Raw genomic sequence first — 24,502 nt, 5'->3', positions numbered from 1 at the left:
AAGCTTTATTGTCCCTGTGTTCGAGTCCAAGCCGAGCCCTTTGCTGCATGTCATTTCATCTCTGTCCCCTGCTGCTCCTGTTCCTCACTACTAGAACTGTCAACTAATGCAGAAATGCCAAAAAAAAAAAGATAAATAAAAAATAAATAAAAATCTTCACTCTAGGCCCTGCTCTGAGGAGCTAGGTGAGCACAGCACAAATAGGGAATATAAGCCAGGTGAAACTGTCATGCAAAGTCTTATATTTAGATTTTTTTGGAGATTTTTTTTTTTTTTTTTTTATGTCAAAAGCAGAAATGAAATCTAAAAAGAACAACAACAACAAAAAAATCCTTATGTGGAAGATCATGAAAACAAATGTACACACCACATAGGATCACATATTAACTCAACTAATTTCCATTGAACTTTCATTTAATTTCCACTGAATTCACAGAGGAAACATATTTTGTGGTTCTAAAAAGACACAGCCAAGGAAGCAGAATATAAACACACCACACACACACTGAATGGAAAAATACAAATGTCTGAAAAAGTATAGATGAATGAATGGAAAAACATGTTTGCTGTGAAAGTGTACCAAATAATAAAAGTGCTGTATGCATTACAAAAAATGTTAAAATATGATTTTGTCAGTATGCATAACAAGAGGAACATAAGAGTGACTCAAAGACCTCTTAATGTTTGATTTAATATATGATAAATGCATGCAGGTCTGGTGCTGTGGCAGAATACACATAAAAGATTAGGACTAAAAAAAAAAAAAAAAAATTAAGCCTTATCAGTGAATATGCACACTTGGGTACAGCAGACTTTGCCTACAGCTAGTAGGCTACATTCAATTCCAGACTAAATTTGTTGAGAAGAAACACATATAGCTCTTTAACAGCCAAAAAACACTCAGTTTCTGTGTCAAATCTACACATTCAGCACACTCTATCACTGTAATGTAATGTACAACTTTAAAATAAATATTTACAGCACTTGAATGCAGCATTATGAGCTGAATCTCTTCATTACGACATTCGCTGCAGTACCTGAAGGCAGCATCTTGTGTCGCCTTAGCAACCAGACGCGACTGACAGACGAGCCAGCTCCGGTGCAGATAAAACACTTTACACTTTTCTCTAAAATGAATCCTTTTAGAAACATTTCTGGATTCATGGTTAATTGATATTTTTTGATTATTTTTAACTTTTCTAGGTGCAGGTTCTTAGAAATGCCTCTGCTGGTGGAAGACTACACATGGACGCAGACAGACTCGATGGTTTATATAAATGTACCATTGAAAGGAGCCAAGGCTGGGAATGTGGACATACTGGCTACAGACGAATATCTAAAGGTTAAAAAAAAAAACAGCTTATCACTGGTGTAAAGGCTGCTGTGATGTGTTTCCTTTGTGTGCTGACAGCGGCACACCAGAGTCCATTCAGAAAGCTTTCGTTTTTAACGTGACCCTCCGTTCATTCAGCAAATGTCGGCCTCACACCCGCAAATGAGTAAAGTCCTAATAAGTGACATTTTTAAAAATGCTGATTAATAAATTGGATGCCGAATTGAAGAGCGAATCGCAGCGGTTTTGATTTGTTTTAAACCATATTTGTAGGCCGGCTTATGCCCGTCCTCAAGAGAGATAATATAAAATTGAAAGATTTTTTAGATGGAGGCTGGCGTGGCTGTTCTCGCTCCTGTCATCATGCTTAACTAGTGGTTTTCTCTTTCATCTCCTCACAGGTCCATTTCCCACCGTTTCTGTTTGAGGCATTCCTGTTCGAGCCTGTGAATGATGACAGAAGTTCTGCAAAGATTGGAAACGGAGTGGCAGCTCTCGCCCTGCCGAAGATCACCCACAAACTGTGGGAGCAGCTCATGATCCCCAACAGTAAGGAAATACAGCTCAGCGTCAGGGTTTAGTCTGAACTTGTTGACAATGACAGTCTAAATCATATTAAGTGTCATTTCCTTAAACCCTTTGGCAAAGTGCCTTCATCTAATGTCATTTTCCACCATAAAGCTGCAGGAGAAATTGATCAATGATAATATAAAATCTATCAAATTAAGTTAAAACAAAAGAGAGATTAATGACTCGATTTCCTTTGTCAGGAATTAAGGGATGTTAAAATGAACTGAAAGGAACTTTTTATGTGCATTTCATAGCATTCTAGTTAAGTAAACCCTTAATTTTTTTTCATGACTCAATTAAGAGTATTTAATGATTTTCAAATTAAGGGATCCTGTTTTGTTGACAGAGCAGAGTATTGGCTGTCGACTGTCAAGTTAATATTATTGATCCGATGTGATTAATCAGGACAGCATGGGTCCTGAATGCTTACCAAAAATGGATGTTTTTTTTCCCTGTTAGATGTTTTTGTTCTGAAACCTCATGTGCTTCTGCTAATCCTGGCCGGGGCTCCCTTGAAAAAATGGGATTATCCTGGTAAAATAATAAATTACAGGACAAGCTCCAAATTTGGATTCATTTAGGCTGAGGCTGGGAGAGCGCCACATCTCGCCGTAGTCAGCTGACGCCCATGGAAATCACCTCTGCCCTTACCACGTGTGAATGTGTTTCAGACAATAAAGAAAAAAAGAAAGCGATTAGAGAAAGAGCACTCCTGAAACACCAGGAAAAGGTCGCTGTCGAGTCCAAAGCCAAGGCAGCAAAAAGGCAAGAGGAAAAAAAATATGCCCTGAGAAAAATGATGCAGGTAGGCATCCCACCGACTGTTTGCACACACAATATTCTTTTTTTTTTTTTTTAATTCCTATTTATTCTACTTCATTTTTTTCTACTTGTTACACCTATTATTTTGTGTGATACACTGTATGTCAGAAGTATTATTATATGTTCTGAAATATGGCAAGGCTTCTTTACGATCTGTCATTTTGTTATCAGCTTGAGCAGGAAGAAAGAGACACCATCCAGAAAATGAAGGACGATGAGCGTGAGAAAGTGACGGCCGAAATGGAAGCATGGAAACAAAAACAAAGACAGAAAGCCGAGGAAGAGCTGAAACTCAAAAGTCAGAGAACCAGCCAAGAAAAATTTAAACCTGTGAAAAAGCTGCACGAGCCTGCCATTGGAAATAAGGTCAAAGTTGGTAAGCAACAGCCCGCCTCAAATTTCCCACCATCTGGTTTCAGTGCACTGATCTGCATGTTCCCATGTGTAGGTCAAAGATGCAGCGATGAAGCAAGCAAGAAGAAAGCACCGGTGGATTTGCCTGCTCCGAGATCCGCAGGAAATATTCAAGTTACATTTACTCCACGAGTGTTTCCTACGGCCCTCAGGGAGTCACGAGTGCCAGAGGAGGAAGAGGTGAGACCTTTCACTTTCCATTTCCACAACCAGCAAGGCTCATGTTGGCTTTGTGAGAGGAGTGGGTGGTCATGCTATCACACAGGGATGGACCGTTAAAGAGAAAGTCTACCCCAAATCCACATCAGTGTGATGCCTGACCTCTAGTGGTGAAAAGTTGAGTTCACGGTCTATGATGGAAGGAGACGTCACCTCCTGTTGTACTCTATGGGTGGTGACATCACCTGCCATCATAGACTGTGTGCCCAACTTTTCACCACTAGAGGTCAGGCTTCACATAAATTTGGATTTAGGGTTTAGTTTTTCTTTAATAGATGTCCTACCAGGAAATAGAAAACTTCATATTTAGAGAAAATCTATCAGAGAAGATCACAGAGTGTTTCAATCAGGAGAAACTAATTTGAATGAACCAAACAAGAGACTTCTCTGAATGAAGAGACATTTATTGGTGATGAAGAGGCTCTGGAGAAAGGCCATGGATGGATGACACCATTCGATCAGGGGGAGATGATTATTCTCATGAGAATACCTCTCCCTCTCAAGCTCTGACATGATGAACTGCAGCTACAGTGACAGTACAGACAAAGTGGCTGGAAGAAAAGGAAAGAGTGAGCATATCAAGACTGATATCTGTGTTGAACTACAGTTTTTGCCACTGAAAGTGCAACTAAATGTTTGAAGTTCATCCTGTTTCTGGACTGGGATTAGCACTAACATTTATCCTTTTGTCCATGAAGTGGCTCAAAAAGCAAGCTGAAGCAAGGCGTGCGGTAAATGCAGACCTTGAGGAACTGAAGGACCTGAAGGAGGAAGAGAAGAACCCAGACTGGCTAAAAGAGAAGGGAGAGTAAGTGAGGTCTCATCACAGAAACTGAAGCTGGGTAGAGCTGGCCTGGGGGTTTTAGGGTCCACAGCAAGTCAGAGTGTTTCTGGGTGGCTCACCTTGCCAAGGCAACAGCGGTAATGTTCAATGATTTCACCCCGATGTCTTATACATTTATAATGTCATAAATAATATAATGTCAATAACTTTATTAAAACTTCCGTAATGCTAAAGCAGCCACCTGGCCAAGCGGTGGATGCCTCCCTGTCACAGTGCCTGATGCAGCAGCAGCCAAGGGGGAAACTAAAGCTAACACACAACATTTATTGAACTCGTCAGCATGCTGCTAATGTTATTGAAAAATGACTTGAAGCGAATTCTTAGCCTATCGCAGGCTAGCGTTAATATTCACTATAAGATATGAGTTAAATTAATCCTAATTAGCTACATTGTTGGAAACAAAGTTATTGAATAATATTCTGGCAAAGCCTCCAACAAACTACTAGGTAAGACTCAACTCCCAAAACCAACATTTTTTTCATTTGAATCACAATCAAGAACACCAAACATGTTTTTTGCCATGAACAAAAGGCCCATGCCGGTCCCACCCATTCAGTTTCTACGGGTCTTATTTCAATTTGGAAAATCTAAACTCAAAGGTCTGGTTTTTACATAATCAACAACTTTATTTCATCTTTTTCCAGCAAATGTTTTGCAACAGGCAACTATATGGCTGCAGTGAACGCCTACAACTTGGCAATCAAGCTTAACAGAAAGATGCCAGCCCTGTTTTCAAACCGGGCTGCCTGTCATCTGAAACTGAGAAACCTTCACAAAGCGATTGAGGATTCTTCACAGGTCAGTATAATCTGCATGAACTGTCTGCACTCCATCAGATGTTGCACAGTACAGAACTTGCCTTTATTGTGAACTGAGAACTGACAGCTACTGACATTTCTCTGCAGGCGCTCGATCTGTTGAGGCCACCAGTCGCTGCCAATGCGTGTGCCCGAGCACGAGCCCATGTCCGCAGAGGCACTGCTCTCTGTGAGCTGCAGCTCTACGTGGAAGGTTTGTGCTGATTTTTGGATAAACCAACGCTATGACGAGTTTTTACCGTCTGAATAGCTGAGCCTGTGCTTGGGGCTGATGTAAAAGTGTCCACTAAACCACTGTGGTGATGCCTCTACAGGTCTTCACGATTACCAGGCTGCTCTGACAATTGATCCACAAAATGAAGCCCTGCAAGCCGACGCACAAAGAATAAGGCAAATTATTCAAAGCAGTGCAGGCGACCCTGACAAAGAGTGAGAGGAGGTAAAGATGTGTGTCGTCGATGTTTCAGGTGCTGAAGGATGAATGTTGGAGTCATTGGAGAAGGGCTTGCAGTTTCAGGTTTCACAAATGGAGCTGCAAGGTGAAATTTTTTACTGGTACTTCATGTGTGAACTGTACTATGCATAAGCAAACTGGGTTTATTGGGTTGATGCTTAACTTATGATGCAAGCATATGTGTTCAGTCCCTGCAGTATTACAGCGTCCTTGAGAAAGCCACTGGTCCTCCTGGTCCAGGTGGACTGCTGTATGAGCACAGCACCCTCATGTGGTCAAGTTTGGGAATCTCATTGTATTAATCAATAAAAATACCTCTGTAAAAAAAAAAAAGAAATGTACAGAATTACATCCTTGCCACTGTGTGTGTTTATACTGATGTTTTTAAAGTCACAGCTGGAAAGGAAAGAGTTGATGAAGAGCTCATTTATAGCCACGATAGAGCATTTTGGATATGAAAAATAAGTTGTCAAAACTCAGTTAACATCTGTTAGTATGCGGAGACCAGATGATAGATGTTCTGATGTAGTTTAGAAATGTCATTATGTCACTTCATACAGTTACACCTTTAAAATCACAGTTGGAATGAAAGAATTGCTTTTTGTTCATGGAAACTCATTTCTTTCTTTCAATTTTTTTTTTTTTTAATGCCAAGACCAGTTAAAAATAGTTTGGTGGTAACTTGGTGGTACTGATATTGCCTGAAACACTGTTTTATTACAGAGTCAGCTCACTGAAAATGTTGCTTTCTTGTTGAAATGATTGCACGTTACGGCACAGAGCCTCAGCCTCTCTCTCACAGCACAGAGGCTTCTCATCTGTGTCAAGTCTTATCTTTTAAGTGTGAAGCGTTCAGAAGAAATTGTAGTATTTCTACCATTATCATTTTGTATATTCATGCTCCTATAGCATTCAAAACAGTTTTAGTCAATGGAATATGCTAGACTTCTCGAGCCCACAGTATCCATTTCAGGCCAGGTTAATGCAAAGAAAAAAAATCACAGTCTCTCATAACACACGGACAAACACCTGTCTGAGGTATTATTGTTTTTGTATCAATATATTAAAAGATGTGGGGGTATTTTCCATTATTTCATGATGTATATTAACACTTAGCCAGCCTCATGATCACAGTTTATATTAAAGTTCTAATTAAACTTTTGTTCTTGTGCACTGAAAGTCTTTCACTGCTGGATCTGAGATTTTAGTTTTTCTTACTTGTGTTATTTTTATTTAATTTCAGAGAATTTTTGCTTTCTTTAGACAGCTGAAAGTGGAACGCAATGAAAGGATCAGCAGGAAAAGGTGGGGTTGGGATGCAACAAAGGTCCCTGTGCTGGATTCAAACCCAGGGACATTGTGGGTACAGGCTTCAGCTGGTCTTCAGCTGACTGAAGCACCCAGGCAAAGGGAACATCTGTTATTTCATTAGCAAAAAAAATTACAGTATTGTGTACTGATACAGTTACTGAATATTTAAAGCAGATGGCCTTAACCCTTTGAAACCTGAGCAAATTCACTTAAACTTAAAAAAATAAAATAAAATAAAATAAAATAAAAATAAAAATTGGCAATTAAATTTGCAGGGAAAAAAGTAAAAAAAATTACAATGAAAAAAGGGTAAAAAAAAAATAGAAAAAAAGAAAAGAAAATACAAGGAAATGGCCATAAAATTTACAAGTGTGTAAAGAATGCCAGAAAACTGTTAATTTTGTTTTTTTCTTAAATTATGATACCATAAAAATTGCCACATTATCAAAAAATGATAATGACAAAGAAAAAAAAAAGGAAAAGAGAAAGACAAAATCAGCATGCAAATCCCATTCAAACTACCAGCCTGGCTGCACGTTCAAACAGTGAAAATCCCTCATGAATTCGGTCAAACTTAGATCCCACATTTAAATTTTTATTAATGATTAATGTTGAACACTTTAATAGAGTGGAACTTGCAAAGAACACAGCTGGACTTTAACTCACTGTGTGTGTGTGTGTGTGTGTGTGTGTGTGTGTGTGTGTGTGTGTGTGCAGCAGTGTCAGTCAGTCATAATCCCCTGGAGCTTATGCTGCATTTGCAATCAAAAATCAATCAATAACAGATACTGTCTGACCATATGTTTTCTACTTTACCTAGTTTAAAAACTCCACATTTCATATTTGTAAGCACCCATATACTTCAGTCAGATGGAGTGATAGTTTTCGCATTTGGCTTTAAAAATAGATCCGCCAGGTAGTTTCTGCAGGACACTTCCCCACAGTAATGTTGCACCAGGAAGAAACATCCTGAAAGTGCTTTCACAAATAATTACTTACATGAAAAAGGGGACTAAAGGACTAAAAGTGTTATTATAGGAGCTGTTTTGCTGCACTATGAAAATGAATGGTGAGATAGAATACAGTATTGTGGATTAGCTCTCTTTCTCTTCATAGCCTTGTGTGGTTTCTTTGACAGACGCTTTTCCAAGTGCTGGTAAGTGGCAATGAGTGTGATGGATATATGACGCTGTGAGACACAAGACTTATTATTAAAAAGGACTGACCCATGACTCTGCATGAACTCTTACTGGTTCTGGACCAGCAGGCCATCAGTCAGACCCTGGGATGTCGTCTCAGTCCAGTTTCCGACCCTGTTCATTCAGTCCACCTTGCTAACTAACTTTACCTGCTTTACGCTGCTGTCCACCATCTCATCTTAGCTTAGCTCAAATTGCAAAGATCTGAGAATGGCAGCTTTCCTTGTAAAACAGCTTTATGATCGCAAAATGTTATTCATGCCAGTTCAATCAGTCGTTTTGGTGTGAATCTGAAGTGCAAACTGGAGCCAGTCAATCAGAGCACACAGCCGATGTTGGGACAGTGAGTCTCCAAATAACTCCAAATGACTTTTTTTTTTTTTTTCTTTAACTGGACAATTCAAACTGGGCGTGGCAGCTGGCTGTGGTACACTGCCAAAGCCTTTCAAAGATCCCTTAAACTTACACACGATAGGCTGAAATAAGACATTGTAGGCTCACAGTTTAGGGGTCTATAAAACAGTAAATCTGCTTGGGCCGAGAGAAAAGCATCTTGAATGTGGGTTCCCAGGAGAGTTTTTTTTAAACAAAACACTGATCTAAGCAGATCAGAGCTTCAATCCTGCCAAACATTTGAGTGTGACTCTGAAGTGGCACTTGAGGACCTCGCCCTCCAGCGTGACCACACACCCTGCCCTCTGTCAAAAGACACAATTGAAATCTATAAACACCCCGCAAAGCCGCTTTCTTAATTTTTTTTTCAACCAATTTTCTGTTTTTTTTCTAATCTCCTAATCAAATGTGCCGAAAGCTTCCAAAAGAATCGTGAATGCTTGAAATTCACCGTCAGCTGAATGGTGTCATCAAGAGGCTTTGATTTGTGGCGGAGGTGTTTTGTGCCGAGGCTGTTTGAGTGAATGATTATCAGTGAAGGACTTCTCCGCGCATTTGAAAAGATAAACAAAATTCCAGCATTCATAGACCAGCGAGTGACCTGAAGTGTTATTACAAAAGATTAATACGTGCACTTGGAAACCGAGCGAGAGCGGGGGGTGCATGCAGACTATTCAGCTCTCTTTGAGAATTTATCGGACTGCTTCTCAGCATTGTGTTAATCGTGGCAGCAATTTTACATGTAGTCTCTGTTTTATTCACTCATGTATCAGTGTAATAGTGTGCAGTTAAGTCAAACTGAGCTGTGACTGTGTGTTGTGTATATGGCATGTCTTCAGTTAGAGGAAAAGAGATTAAAAAAAAAACAAAAAAACACCAGGCTCACAGTTCCCAAGGTGCTTGAAAATCCTTGGAAATTTGTGGATTTGAGAAAAATAAAATTAGACTCTTAGAAGTGCTCTGAAAATGAAGAATGATGTACTAAACAGAGCAGATCTTCAGGCCTCTGTGGCATCAAGCGTGGCCTAATGTGGACTGAAAACAGGCCAATTTTGAGCTCTTAAATTTACAACAAGGCCATGTTGGTTTTGCAAATCACTAATTAGCTTTGCAATATATTTTTAAACCATTTTTTAATTAATCTAAATACCTTACCTAACAGGACAACTGTATTATTATTTTTAAATTTTTATTTATTCATTTATTTATTATTTTTGATCAGGAAACAATTTAGCATCTAGGTCCAGAGGAACTTCAGGGGAGATAAAAGGTCAATAGTCATTACTCATAGAAGTGATGAACGTCATCTGAAAGCTGGGAAGCTGAAGTTTGATTTGAGATGCAGCACAGCTCTGTGTGTCAAGTTATCCTAGTCATAAATGTAAGAAACACTGCAGGTTTTTTTTTTTTTATGCCTATTTATTTATTTATTTATTTACAGTGTATAAGGGTTAGGAGATTATGACTGAAGCATGTGATGGCCATTCCCATGCTCATTTATGTCTCATAAGGTGTTGCAGCAATTTTTGATTTGATGCCATTTGTTACACAGATTTGGTGCAAAATCTGACCACTTTTGACCACTTGAGAAGTCATAAAAATGGTCAAACCCCCCTCTAAAATACCACATTAGGACATCAAGTCCTTGAAGAAGATCATAGAAAAATTCATGCTTTCATTAAAAACGTTTGACATTTGTAGATTTCTGTAAGAATTGCATTTTTTGGCATTTGGATGGTGAGCATTCTGTTGTGGAAATTGTAAATATACTCTTCCATACAGTGATGTCAACTTTGAAAAAATGCTCTGACTGCAGTGAAATGGCTGCTATGGGGGCGAACATCATCACACATGAATCAAATGTGGCTCATTGAATCCACAAGAGTTTCAGCTTTCCAGAAGTCCTGTCCCTTCCGGTGGACCCCCATGGGACCTCTCGGAGCGAAAAAAAATGAACACACACACACACACACACACACACACACACACACACACACACACACACACACACACACGTTGTTTATAGGCTTAAATGGTAATTTTTCATGAGTAATGTTTTTCATGTCAAGAGTTTGACCGTTTATTGCGCTATTGTTCAGTTAAATGCTGTTGAGAAAACACAATTAGAAACACTACATCGTTTTTCTGGATGTCTTTGTGATTGTAATACAGCACTTGTGTAAATTAAAAAAAAAAAAAAAAAGACTACATGCTGTGTCCCGTATGTGACGTCACGTCATCGCCCTTTCCCTCCATCCAGATTCAAGTCAAGATGCTGGTGTGTTGTGTTCCCGATTAGCCACATTCCAGCTGGAACGGCAGTAATTTCTATCGCTTCCCGTCTGATAAAGGCTGAATTATGCTTCCGCGTAGGAAGAGGACTAGATCGCTGGCTCCAACTGACCAACGCGGGTGGTGACGTATATCATTCGCGTCGAGAGCAGCGAAGAGTTGTAGTTCTCAAAGCGGGTTCACACAAAACCTAACATTATCAAAATTCTTCGCGCTAAATTGTAGTCTTCTTTGCGTGAAAGGTTATCTTTAAATATCACAAACAACATATGTGAAATCCATGGCACAATTCAAACGGGACCAGAAACGAATTTTTATCTACTCATTGAATCGCACTGATAACTTTTTGCTATGCTTTTGAGGACCCATGTACCGGAAGTGGAAGGGCGGGACTTCACCACTCCACACGTACTTCCGCTCCACGGCGTCAGCCACCACATAAACTTCCGGTTTGCGTCGTATTGTTAAGTGCAAAGCTAGTCAACTCTATCCTTACCTCAGAGAAGATGAGAAAGTTCAAATATCAGCGAACATCTACTTCAAGTTCTGAACACTGTTGTGTGCCTTTATGCTGGAATTCGAGTAAGTACAACAATGTGCTCAGTTTTTTTACCTTTCCTGTGGATGAGGAGCTCAGACGTAAATGGGTCGTCGCCATCCGCAGGGATCACTTCAGAATTACACCTCACACCCGGGTGTGTAGCCGGCATTTTAAAGAGGAGGACATACGCGAGCCTACATCCGAGAAAGGACGGCGACTGTTACAAAATGGAGCTGTTCCAGCATTATTTGAGTGGAACAACTTCTCCCTTCCCCCTCCGAGACCCCTGCTCTGGGAGAGAAGACCGAGCCCGCCACCCGAGGAGCACGTGCCAGAAAGCGCAGATGCATCAGGTCGAGAGGTTGTCTTGATAGACCATAACTACGCCGTGGGTCCTGATCCCTCGGTTGTGGACCTGGTGCTGGAAGAAAATGCATCTCTCAAAGAGGAAATCCGCCAGCTGAGACAGCAGGTCGAGAGCCTTACGGTAATGCAGAGGTTCGGCATCCGTCGTTTTGCTGCCTCGGACAAAGATATCCGTTTCTTCACCAGGTGAGGCAACCTCCGCCTATTTACTCAGGGTAAAGAGTGCCAAGGAAATGTCTCTAATAGTGGGGCGGCATAGCTAAACTATCGCTCATTTTGTGATAAAAGCGCCAAATTTGGTACACTCATTGCTGAATATACTTTGAATTAATATGGATATTGGGCCACTGCAAATTTTTATTCTGATGACTGTGGCAGCCATTTTCAAAACGGGCTGCCAGTGGTGATGGGTCGTTCGCGAACGAGTCGATTCTTTTGAACGGCTCTTTGAAGTGAACGAGCCAGTTCCCAATTTCTTTGTTTTTTTGCTTTAATTCACTCTGTAGAAGAAGTCATAAAGCATGGGACTGCAGTATTATTTCAGAGCTGCCTTTTTTCTTTCTTTCTTTCTTTTTTTTTTTTTTTTTTTTTTTTTTTTTTACACTTTATTGTTTACAGAATGTAAGCTAAGTCAAGGAGCTGATCTCCTGTTTTGGTCAAAGCAGCTCAGGTGTTCAATATTAGTATTATTATTGTGAGTTTTCAATCCAAAATGTTCTTAAAATTTGCACTGATATTGTTCTATTCTAATATTTGAAGTTGAAATCTTGTTTAGTTTTATAAAAGTATTGGATAGTGTTACATATTTTTATAATCTCCTTGTTTTCTCATTTGATACACGTTATTGTGAATTTCTAAAGAAAGACTTAAATTTGCACTACATATTGCAAGGTTTGTTCTTGTTCTATTTTGCACTAAAAGTAAAAGCTGTTTTACATGGGAATTCGCTGTACCCTTCTTAGCTTTTTTAGGTATTGCATGGATAACATTAACTCAGTGTTTATTTACACACACACCCATTCAATACAAAGGGTAAATCCAAAATAGTGATCTTGCAGAGGGATGTGGTGCCGTGCCACCCTGTGGCATGTTTACAAATGTCCACACAGACCATTGCCAAATGAAATTGTCATTATTTCAGGATAATTCAAACTCAGACATCCCACCAATAGAATATGAGATGTCTAAGTTTGAATGATTCTGATCGAAATATTAACCCACACCTTCTTAGCATCCAGTACAGTCTGATACCACCCTGTTAGTCTCATGTGAAATGTTTAGGTCTTATTATATTTTATTATATTTTATTCATAATTATTACAGTTGAAATAAAATGTTTAGGCCTACCTTGATGGACTTGACCTTGATCCACTGCACTGCTTGTCGCAGGAAGCATATGCTAGCTAGCTCGTTGGCTAGCTGGCTTGCAGTGGTGGTTGTGGTGGTGGGGGCAGAAAGTGTTTGAGATACTGAGTGTGTATAACTGTATTTTTTCTTAATTTAATGTGTATTTACATTTTTTAAATATTTTAATGAATCATTTTAATATTTTTATTCATTTTAACAAATCAAATGCCTGCTATGGCCACTAGGGGGCGATTTTGTGACGGCCCAATATCCAGATTTGTTTGAAATATATCCACCAACAAATCTACCAAATTTTATGCTTTTATCACAAAATGAACGATTGTTGTGATATATTGAGCTAAGCCGCCCCACTATAATGTTATGCAGTGTGGATCCCTCTGGCCTGCAGTCAACATCAGTCTTTGTCAGGCGTCACCAAATGGTGGACCGCGGTCTGGGGATGGACCCAGACCTAATCTAGCAAATATGACAGGAGCATCATCATCATCAATAGCTAAGCCAATCAAATCGATTGTTTACCTCTTAGCACCAGAGAATAGCGGAAGAGAGGAGATGAGACGAGAAAATGACTTGCTCCAAAATGAGAAAAGTAGATAGTGAAGAAATTCAGTCTGTGTTTTCTGTTACTTGAAATGTAGTAAAGACAACTGCAGTATTGTTTTTTATTCAAGTGCCATACAAATTCAGACTTATCGATATGTTAAAAGTATATTACTTTGAAAATAATTGAAATTTCACAATAAATGATATAGAAAAGTACATACGTTGTTGTTTTTATTTACATCAGGGTACACTAATTAGACATTATAAGATTCAGACCTTTGCTGGGAGGAAATTTTAGTAACTGGACCTCTGAATTTTAATTGAATACCCCTGGTCTATATTTAACTCAAGTGCTTTCTTGTCTTAACTGGGATAAGTTTTTGATTGCATCTCAATTCTGTTTCCCTAGGTTTGCATCACATGACCTGCTCATGCGTTTCTGGGCCCAGATTGAACCATCTCTGCCATCAATGCTGAGTTTAAGGCAAGCTCAGAGAGGCACACTCACTGAGGCAAGCGCTGCAAGCCATTCCCTCCAGCCCATCGATGAGCTCTTCCTGTTTCTGAATTACCTGGCCCTTGGCTCCAAGCAGTGGGATCTTGCTGACCGGTACAGAGTCCATCCCACCACAGTCAGTCAGATCATCACATCATGGAGCAACTTCTTGTATGCAGTCCTTGGCTCAGTGAGGATTTGGATACCCCAGGAGCAGATCCAGGAAAATTTACCTGCAGATTTCAAGAACTACCCTGACACTACTGTCATCCTTGACTGCACTGAGTTGAAGTGTCAGTGCCCATCTTTCCCGCTCCTCCAGAGTGAGGTATTTTCAAATTTCAAGTCCCACTGCACACTGAAAGGACTCATTGGGATTGCCCCACATGGGGCTGTAACATTCATCTCCAGACTGTATGCCGGGTCAATCAGCAACAAGCAGATCACACGAGAATGTGGTGTGCTTAACCTCCTGAAACCTGGAATGGCCGTCATGGTAGACAGAGAGTTTCTCATAGATGACATTGCACCGTGCAAAGTTTACAGGCCAGCATTCCTGTCTGGCAGGTCTCAAATGTCAGCCTGTGATGTTAGGGAGACCCAGGCCATTGCACGTCTCAGGGTGCACGTTGAGCGTCTCATTCGGCGGGTCAAGGAGCACAAATTCTTTGACTCAGAAATCCCCCTACGACTTTTTGGAAGCATCAATCAAATGTACACTGTGGCCTGTCTCCTCACCAATTATGAGAACGGGCCTCTTGTAAAAGCATGGGCTAAGTAAGTGCAGATATCGTATCTATGCATTAGGCATGAATTACTGTACTACATGCTGGAAGTGTACCATATTAATTTGCCTAGCTTTGTACTAGAACATAGAAGTGTGCTGATGGACAACAACCATAATTTGTGTGCGTTTGGAGAATAGTTTCAATGCAATTACATGACATCACTGTTTCTTTCATTGTCATCTGTATGTTCACCTACTAAGGATATTTCATTGTTAACTTTGAATCAACTAGCTACTATTTGTTGAAATACTTGGTTGTTTTTCAACTGATGTGTATGTTTTTACTCAATGTAACTTCAACTTTACAGCTTTTTGTGTTAACATTTTGGTACTTTGACATAAACACTTTGGTATTAAGGCCTGTCATATTTTCTCATTACTTCAATTTTAAATATGCACATATTTGTATAGACAACTAACAGACAACTAATCAACACCAGCCATTTGTAATTGAATCAGTATGTTTTTCATTCAAATGATAGTTTGAAGCTTATGACATTTCATTCAGTGAGCATAATGGAAAACTAATCAGACAAGTATATGCTGAGAAAGACATAAAAAAAGAAAAAGTCAACCCTCTCCTTAATGACATTTGTGATATCATTGTCACAGGTAATCCTCTGGATAAACATGTCCTCTTGTGTGTAAACAACAAAGTCACACCAATGACATCCAGAAATCAACATCTGGCCCTGTACTTTCCAAAAGTAAGGCTGGGTTTTTCTTAGCTTGTGTGTTCCCTCACTTCTCACAATATATGGGCAGTCCACATAACTTGCTACGCTCGGGCATTTGACTTCAACAAGTCCAAACACTGGTTCTCCTTTGGGATCAAAGACAATCCCAGCAGGGGACGCGCCCATTCATGGGGCATCAGGGTGGATAAGGAATCCACATGGATAGTGATTGACTTCTCTTACCCAACAATACTCTTCGATGGCTGTAGGTTCAAGGTCCAACCCCCTCTTCATGTCTGCTGTCTGGTGGGTAGGTCTTAGAGGTCTCCTGGCCAGATTTTCAGCGGAGCTATGTGCCCTGGTGTGGCAGACTTCATAGAACTTGGTTGGCAGCGTAATTTATCTGCTTTTAAATGCTAATAAAACCAAAGAGACATTGTGATCCAAGTTTGACAGAATTCAGGTGATAAAGTAAGTAACAGTACAAACCTTATGCCTTTAATGACTCTTCTTTCACTTGGTCTGGCTGAAATGATCACCATGTCATTCACTGGACCTGGGTTAATACCCTGCAGTGAGACAAGATTAGATAATTTTTCAGTATTAGGTAAACACACCATACACACCAACACAGCAAATAAGACTGTATAGTCAAGTTTAACAAGTTACCATGGTTCTTGGCTTGTGCCACCTCTGTTCTGACAGTCTGGTACAAGAGAGTACAATCTGTTACAACATACACATGTTAAGACAAAAGAAAATACTGCATTTGCAACACATTACAGCTACAGTGAGCATAACGAGAAGATATGTAAGCAAATAAACAGGAGCATTCACCTGATAAGACCCCTATAATTCTCTAGCCCCCTGTTCTATTAATACCATAAACTGTTAAAAAAAAAAATTCTTGGATAAAAGCTGACTAACAACAAACATATACATGCCTATGTATATCTTTGTTGTACGTTGAGAAATTGGAAGTTTAAGAACCGAACTTATGTTGGGGAAAAAAGATGAGTTAAGTGAGATGTTAAGTATAAAAAAGTCAATCTGGCCTGTCGGACCCTTGTTTGAAACTGTGATCAACATGTAGATATGGGTTAAATACGTTATATCAAAAAGACACCGGACAAAATACAACAGTAACATCATTAGTGCAACTGATGATGCTGAAGGTTACCGTTGTTAGCCACTCGCTAACATGTACGCTAGTCTAGAGGCGAACGTAAAACACTTTAACTTTAACCTTACCTTCATAGTTATGGACGTGATTTGACATGTAGAGTGCAAATCCTTTGTCCTTTCTCTTGCTGGCTGTGGCTGAATTAGCCTGAATGATTCGGTTTATGTCTGTGACTGATATTTTAGGGAGATCAAGGAGGGAGCGGGTGAAAAATGCAGCCATTGCTGTTGTGTTAGACGCAAACTGGAAGTTTATGTGGTGGCTGACGCCATGGAGCGGAAGTACGTGTCATATCAGCAACTGATGCCACTCCAAGACTGTTTAGGCCCCAGTCTGCACAAACACACCATTTTACAACAGGCCACAAGAACACGTGGACTGCAGGGTTTGTGGCCCAAACTGCATGGGATTAGCAGAAGGTGGGCATGTCTGCAAAGGGGAGAGATGTGGCTGCCCAGAGAACCCATTTTCATTCACACATCTGGAGGTCAGAGGTCAAGGGACCCTGCTGGAAATAGCCACGCCAGATTTTCCCTGGTGTTTATGTGACATATGTTGACATATGTTTAGTTGCTATTGTGTCAGAACATTTCACTTTATCTTTCTGGGACTGTATAAATATAATATCTATGAGCATCTCTTAGCCTCTCTGTGTGTGTGTGTTTGTGTGTGTGTGTTGTATGAGCAGCACTGATAACACCAATAGCTTTGTGTTAGTTCACATTTTGACCCAGCAATTTCATGCTATGCTTTAATACACGGTGCCTCTGTTACTCTGTTAAAGTGCACATCGGTGTGTCCATGTGTGTGTGTGTGTGTGTGTGTGTGTGTGTGTGTGGGCAGGCTCTGAGTAATTCCTTGCCATTGTGTGCGAGCTGTGGCTGATTGGCAGGTGGTCATCTCTCTCGGCTGGAGGCTCTCTCTGACTGACCAGCACCATATGGCCGTCTTTAGCCTCGCATGATGACTAGGACACACACCAGTGCTTATGGACGCCTCTCTTTAACCCGTTTAACACACTTCAACAAAGGCACAGCACCCCCATGTATACATTTTACCTGCACGAGCTTCTTCCCTGCCACGCCGGTAAATCAAACTCGATTTGAATTGAATTAATCCTCCCTGCCCTCTTTTCCTTTCTCTGCCTTCCCTCCATCACCCATTCTCTCTCCTCTCCTTCCATCCACTCTTATCTGTTTCCCCTTCATCTCTCCCTCCCCTCTTTTCCCTGTCAGTACACACACACACACACACACGCACACACACACACACACACACACACACACACACTCCCCTCCCTCTCTCCCCAGCTGAATAACCACTAAAGGTAAATTAGATCATAATGACCTTGCAGCATCCATACAAAACCTGATTAGACACGCAACTTTATGCCTAATGAGCTGAAAAACTGCTGTGTGTGTGTGTGTGTGTGTGTGTGTGTGTGTGTGTGTGTGTGTGTGTGTGTGTGTGTGCGTGCGTGTGTGTGTGTAATGTCTGTATTTTGCTCCTTTCGTCACAGCTCTGTGTGGCATCTTTTAACCAAACAAGGCAAGGCACAGTGCACACACTCACACACACACACACACACACACTCACACTCACACTCACACACAGTCTAACCCTCATCAGTCACTGTATATTCTCAGTTGTGCTTTCTGTATGTGATGATAACCAGATAAGAAAAGGTAAGTGTCCTTTAAAATATTCAATAAGGATTTCAAAAACATCAGCCTGGACTTGCTGGGACGTCCCACCTGTCTCGTGTGTTTGATTGGCTGCTATTTCTAACCTGTTTCCTTTATCCCTCCCACTTTCCTCTGGTGGACCTAGAACTGGAAAGGCTTCAGGCCTTTACACATCACCTCCGTATTTTTCATCTAAAATCATCACATTTTTTAAAAATAGATACAACCTCAGTTTGCATCGTTTACATACCAACTCCGAAAATTTGGTTCGTCTGTGACGTTTTCGGAACAGGGTCAATTTTTTGTGTTTTTCCACATCCGTTAAAAGTCTTCAGAGAGTTGGTTGACCGCTGAGAGCCACCGTACATTTAAGTGCCATCATCAGGAGAGGCGTCTGAGGAGCACACAGCACTTTATGACAAACAAACAAATGCGGAATCTCACCCAATATTTTATTTTTATTTTTCTACTTTCAAGAAGTGAGAGGATCACAAAATCATCCTCACTCTTTGGTGACTCCATTTTACTCCCTATGGTGAATTTTCGCAATGAACAGAATAATAAAACGTATCGGATTCATCGCGCAAGGTTTCTGTGGGTAGTGATTGTTCTTGGATGACAGATTAAAAAAGCGTGTGCAAAAAATATGGAGTTGATGTGCAAAGGCCTTTACTTGTTCAACTCCCAATGCTAAGAGAGTTTGTAGAGACTTTTCAGCTATCAGTCATGCCTGGTGCCATCATGGAGGTCCATGAGTGTAAGTACAAATATAAAGATATATAACAAACAGGCTAGACTTTTGTGATGTATGGCAAACCACTGTAGACACCACGTTTTTTTTTTCTTTTCTTTACCGTTAATTTTATTAGAAGGGCAATGTGCTAGAAACTCAGTTTGGTCCATGTAGGTTTATACATTGTTTATTTGGTTTGGGATTTCTCCATGACCAGTCAGATCACCACATTAAGATACTGAACCTCAGAACTACTGCAGAAGCTTCTTCCACTGTTGCTCTCACTCAGTGTCAGTGGATAAGAGCATGAATTAAAAGCCTAAAACATCAAGTGACTTGCAGAAAAAAATACTTTAGCCAATAACCCTCTCACTCCTTTGTTCCTCTCTTCCATCCTTGTCTCCTTCATTCTGTCCTCCTGTCCTCCTTCCCCTCCTTTTACCCCTCCTTCCATCTATCTTTCCTCCTCCTCCCTGCCCTCTATCTTTTCTCTGTGATAATGAACTGCCCGACTTGCTCCTGTGAATCTGTTCAGAGCCAGTGGAAGGCAAGAAACACACACACACACACACATACACACACACACACACACACACACACACACTCACTCACACACACTTTCATTAATTACATTCATTCCAAACCTCTAACACTCAGCTGAACCTAAACCCAGTCCTAATTCTAATCCAAGCCCAAACTCTGAAGAAGTGAGGAGCAGTAAAATGTTTCTTGTGAAGATAGAAACACAAGGCAACACACATACACAGTGTGTGTGTGTGTGTGTGTGTGTGTATGATAGACCAACCCTAAGCTGAATGATGGACTCCAAGGGGTCACCCTGGGGCCCCAGGGGCCCTTTGTTAACGCCCCACTCAGAGCCTCTCTCAGATGCACTTGACAGCCCTTTGGTATGGTGTGTGTGGGCGTGCGTGCATGTGTGTGTGTGTGTGTGTGTGTGTGTGTGTGTGTGTGTGTGTGTCCTCTCAGGTAGAAGAAGCCAGCCGATCATTCCCTGCCCACCAGTATGCCTCACTGCCTCTTTTATAGAGTCTCTCCCTTTAACTGAAAGCCCCCTGGATACTTAAATCCAACTCCGAGCCACTCTCCCAAAGTTTCCCTCTCACCGAATTTTCCAGGGAAGTGAGCAGCGCAGAGAGAGAGAGAGACAGGCAGATACAGGAGGACAGAAAGAGAGAGAGAGAGAGAGACAGAGAGAGGGAGAGAGAGAGAGAGAGGTTAAATTAAATTACAGCAGCAAAAGAAGATACAGCAAATAAATATATAGAAAATGAACAAAACAATGAACAAAAATGAACATATAGCACATGTTAAAGATCTAAAGCAAATAGAGCTCTCTGAAATAATAAAACAACGAATTATTGAAGATACAGTGTCTTCTTCATGAAATACAGAGATCCTCTTGGCTTGAAATACAATACAGCTTTCTTGAAATTTGTTATTTTTATTTTTATTTTTTTCTGGCTAATTGTACACCTGCTTTTCTTACCCTTGTTTTTGAAAGAAACCAAGTGAATTTGCTGAGGCTTCAGACACAAGAATTTAATTTAAAGAAATCTGATCCAACATCACTGACCTGATGTTTAAATGTGTCATTATAGTCATTACAAATATAATATGTTTTCTTGTTGTTGTTGTTGTTGTTTTTAATTGCCAGATCATTTCTCATTTTTGGTTATTTGTCATTTCTTTTTTTCTTTTTTTCCAAAAATATCTCCTCAGGGTTTTGCAGCCCACCAGGGTGGGCAGGGGTCTCCTCTGGTTCTCCCTGAACCTTTTCTCCTCCTCATCATCCCACTCAATATTACAAAAGGAGTGAATGAGAGGAAAAGGAGGGGAGGAAGGAGGAATATTTGGGAGATGGAAGAGGGGAAGAGAAGTACGGGAGTGATTCTACTTGTGGGGAGGAGAGAGCTGTGTGGATGACAGAGAGATGAGGAGGGGAGGGAGAGAGGAATAGACTTGTAATGTACTTAGTTAAATAATTACAGCCCCTCATAGACCGCAGTGTGTACAAGACATGTTAGAGAGCAGATCACATCAAATCTTTATCTATAGTCAGAGTTATAGAAGTTATTAGTCATGTGCATGGCAAAACGTTGTTCAAACCCACATAGCTTTATTTTAAATTCAAGAGATGCCAAACATGTCCTGCTGAAGTTCAGGGAAATGTGTATGAAATGATGCACAAGACATCTAGACATGTTCTGTTTGATGTGCTGCTGCAGCCATAAAACAACAGCATCTGGGCTTTGAATATTTCACATAACACACATGTGATTTTGTTTCAATGAAGTGTTGCAATGAGCACATACATAGTCATACAAAGTGACTCTGTATGTGCCATAGTCACAGAATATGAAAAAAAAAAAACTGTTTTCTGTAACTTGGACGCTCTTTGAGGAGAAATTTAGGTAAAAGTCTGTGTTTGAGTGGTTATTTGCAACATTATGTCATCAGTTACATGAAAAAATGCATTAGACAGCTTTTAGTTAATTGGAAAGACACATCCTTGTGTGAAAGATTTTTTTTTCTCCTCACACTATTGTGCTCCACAGAGACCCTCTCCGGGCTTCTCCAATGCTGCGGACCATCTTTACCCCACAAACACCAAAGCAAACCTCCCATGGCCTTTTAAATGGGAGTTAATTAGTCCATTCATTAGCCATGAATGAGTTAATTGATTAACGAGGAATAGTAATGACTTTATCTGTAAACAGCCTCTCGTTTGCTTTCAGCATCCTCTTCTTCTCCTCCTCTCTCATCACTCTCCTTTTATAAGCCAGATGAGTTCTCCAGCACATTAAGGTCTGGCCTTCCAGAAAAAAAAACAGTTCATAAGAAAAGGCTTCTTTCGAAACACTGGGGCGGTTTAATTAAAACTGGAGAATTACTAGCACTCTCTCTCTGCCTCTCACATCTCTTCTTTCTACTTACATCTTTCCCCTCTCACTCTAGCCATTCTAGCTTCATCCTCTTCTGCTGATCCACTTCTCCCTTCATCCTTTCTTCACCGTGGCAGAAGGAATGGCCCTGTCGCCCCTTCAGAAGGCCCTTGTGGCCTGACAGCACTCACAATGAGAGCCATTAAATACCACGAGTGAAAGAATCAGTGCTCTAATTCAAATCCCCTCCTCCTCCACCTCTCTACATCATTATGGCATTAGCCGTGAGTGAAACAGCAACATTGATGGAGAGAAAGGAAGGGAGCGTAGAGAGAGAAAGGGATGGATGAGTGTGGGACTTCAAAGTCCAACACTTGAAGGTAATAATCAGCCGGGCTTTCTGGTGGCAGCGCCTTGTATGTATACGTTTGGCTTAACTGGGTTTCTATGGCCGCGTAGAAAAGCTTCTATAAGGCGTAAGAGAAAGTACAGCTGAGAGGCAAAGAGAAACGAAGAATTTAAGACACGTTTAAGTGCAGGTTTTGCAGGCTGGGGAGTAAAAAAAAAAAAAAAAAAGTTTACGGGAGTCAAATTCCTTGTATGTGATGTTACTAAAATTCTGAGATCACCTACTGCAAAAGGAGACAGACAATGCCCAGTTAAAATGCAGTTTTTATAACATGTTGAACACATACTTGGCCAGTAAAGCTGATTCTGATTCTGATTCTGAAAATCCTCTGGTCAGGCACCAGGGGAGATCAGGGAGGGCTCTGCCACATCAGAGATGGGCTACACTGACTGGACCACGTCTGAGTTTTAATTCAAATTTCACAGTCTAACCTGAATCTAGAAGGTTCATCATGACTTAACACAGTCTTATAAAAAAAAGCTAAACCAGGGGATCCAGTGGACCCTCCCTCCTGTAAAGCTTAGAAAAGACTCTCCCGACCCCAGGGTGACCAGGCGCCCATGTTTTCAAGGGACACATCATGAAATATAGAGATCCTTTAGGACACCTTCTGATTTGTAATTTTTTATCTCAAGACCAGAACAATTCTACCCTGCTTGTAAGGACATAATGCTTTAAGAGCTTATGGAAGGCATACAATTTTCCTGTTTGTTTGACGGGTGCTTCCAGGATGCCGCGTGCTTCCCTCTCTTAAATAAATCGGAAGTTCTTCAAAAGTGAATGACAAATCCTCAATTTGCAGACTTATATGTCAGATCAGTGATGCTGGATCATTGTCAGGTTTCTTGTGTTTAAGAGGGCGTATCATTTCCCTCAGAATCTGGATTACGTCTTCTCTGTTTAGCATGTGACAGAAAAATCACAAATGTCCCAGGAGCTGCTCCCGCCTTACCCGATGCCCCTCGGCTTAGTTCAATTTTTTTGGATGTCTGCAGGATTATGCAGCTGCTGTTTGATCCCATAGACATTTAACAGCTGAGCTAAGATAACCCAATATTGCTGCTGCTTGACATAAATTCAAACTGCATGCAAATACATAAAAAAGGGCTGACTCCAAAGGCATCTACTGGTTTGTCAGACCAGAGGAAAGTAGGAAACAGTACAATTCCCCAGAGCTTTCGTGCAGCTTTCCGGAAAGTTGCTCATCCAAACAACTTCACACTCAACACTGTTCCTCCTTGGGTTCTCAGCGACGCACCCACCAGGTGATGAGAAAATCGATGGACAGGCACACAGACAGAGACCTTACATTTAAGTTAGCTTTTACAGCACAGTCTCTGTTTAAAAACTAATTTAAATAATCAGTTTATTAGAAATTCTTGATTAAATTCTTTCCTTTTTTGCCTCAGAGCCTCCCCTGAAACTGTTTGGCGACCCGTCTGGAGAGCCCTGCCCCCCCACTTTGAAAAAAAACTCTGATCTAAAACAACGTAAGCTGTTAGTAATACACAGAGACGCAACCTAATGACTGTCGGTTGATATTGTTGGTAAATTTGTCCGTTCAAACTGCTTCAATCCACTTGTGAATCAGACCTAAGACTCCAACTCTCTCTCTCTCCATCTCCATCCCTGTTTCTCTCTCTCCGTCTGGCTGTAGCTCGAGAAACGAATGAACTATGTCAGTATGCAAATGATTACGTCAGCTTGTCCTTCATCCTTTCCTCTCTTCTCCGATTTGAAAAGGAACAATTATCTCAACACAAAAAGACATGGATGGAAGGATGGACGGATGAAAAGGGGAAGAGGGAGGGATAAAGTGATGGGGGGTAAATCTTTTAGTAAATGATAGAAATGATAATTTGGGCAGTAATACAGCCCTATCTGACATATGGTTAAGTGGAGTGGGCTGGGGGGAGGCCACAGAGGTATTCATGATCTTCACTCTGTTACAGGGATTAGGAATGTAGGGTGGGTAGGCCACACACACACACACACACACACACACACACACATACACCATAGACTCAATCTCTCGTTGTCTCGCTCACACACACATCAAACCTTTATACACTGCTCCACATACAGATAGAGACACCTGCATGCTGACATACTAAAGGGTTGTGTTTGGAGATTTGTGTTTCC

At 40.7% G+C, this 24,502-nt stretch overlaps 1 protein-coding gene across 1 annotated transcript; it reads left to right on the top strand.

Moving 5' to 3' along the window:
- The first annotated feature begins 1,219 nt into the window (after positions 1 to 1,219).
- dnaaf4 (dynein axonemal assembly factor 4) lies at positions 1,220 to 14,764 on the top strand. The gene is made up of 11 exons (XM_030053379.1): positions 1,220 to 1,342; positions 1,735 to 1,882; positions 2,575 to 2,708; positions 2,897 to 3,101; positions 3,174 to 3,319; positions 4,057 to 4,166; positions 4,847 to 5,000; positions 5,108 to 5,213; positions 5,335 to 5,449; positions 11,493 to 11,762; positions 13,897 to 14,764. The coding sequence occupies exons 1-11, from the start codon at positions 1,220 to 1,222 to the stop codon at positions 14,762 to 14,764; spliced, it is 2,379 nt and encodes a 792-aa protein (XP_029909239.1).
- The last annotated feature ends 9,738 nt before the right edge of the window (positions 14,765 to 24,502 follow it).

The sequence above is a fragment of the Myripristis murdjan genome, chromosome 6 (assembly GCF_902150065.1).
Source record: "Myripristis murdjan chromosome 6, fMyrMur1.1, whole genome shotgun sequence".
In the NCBI taxonomy this organism is placed as follows: Eukaryota; Metazoa; Chordata; class Actinopteri; order Holocentriformes; family Holocentridae; genus Myripristis; species Myripristis murdjan.
The sequence above is the reverse complement of the archived record's forward strand: the minus strand, read 5'-3'. Positions and strand labels throughout refer to the sequence as shown.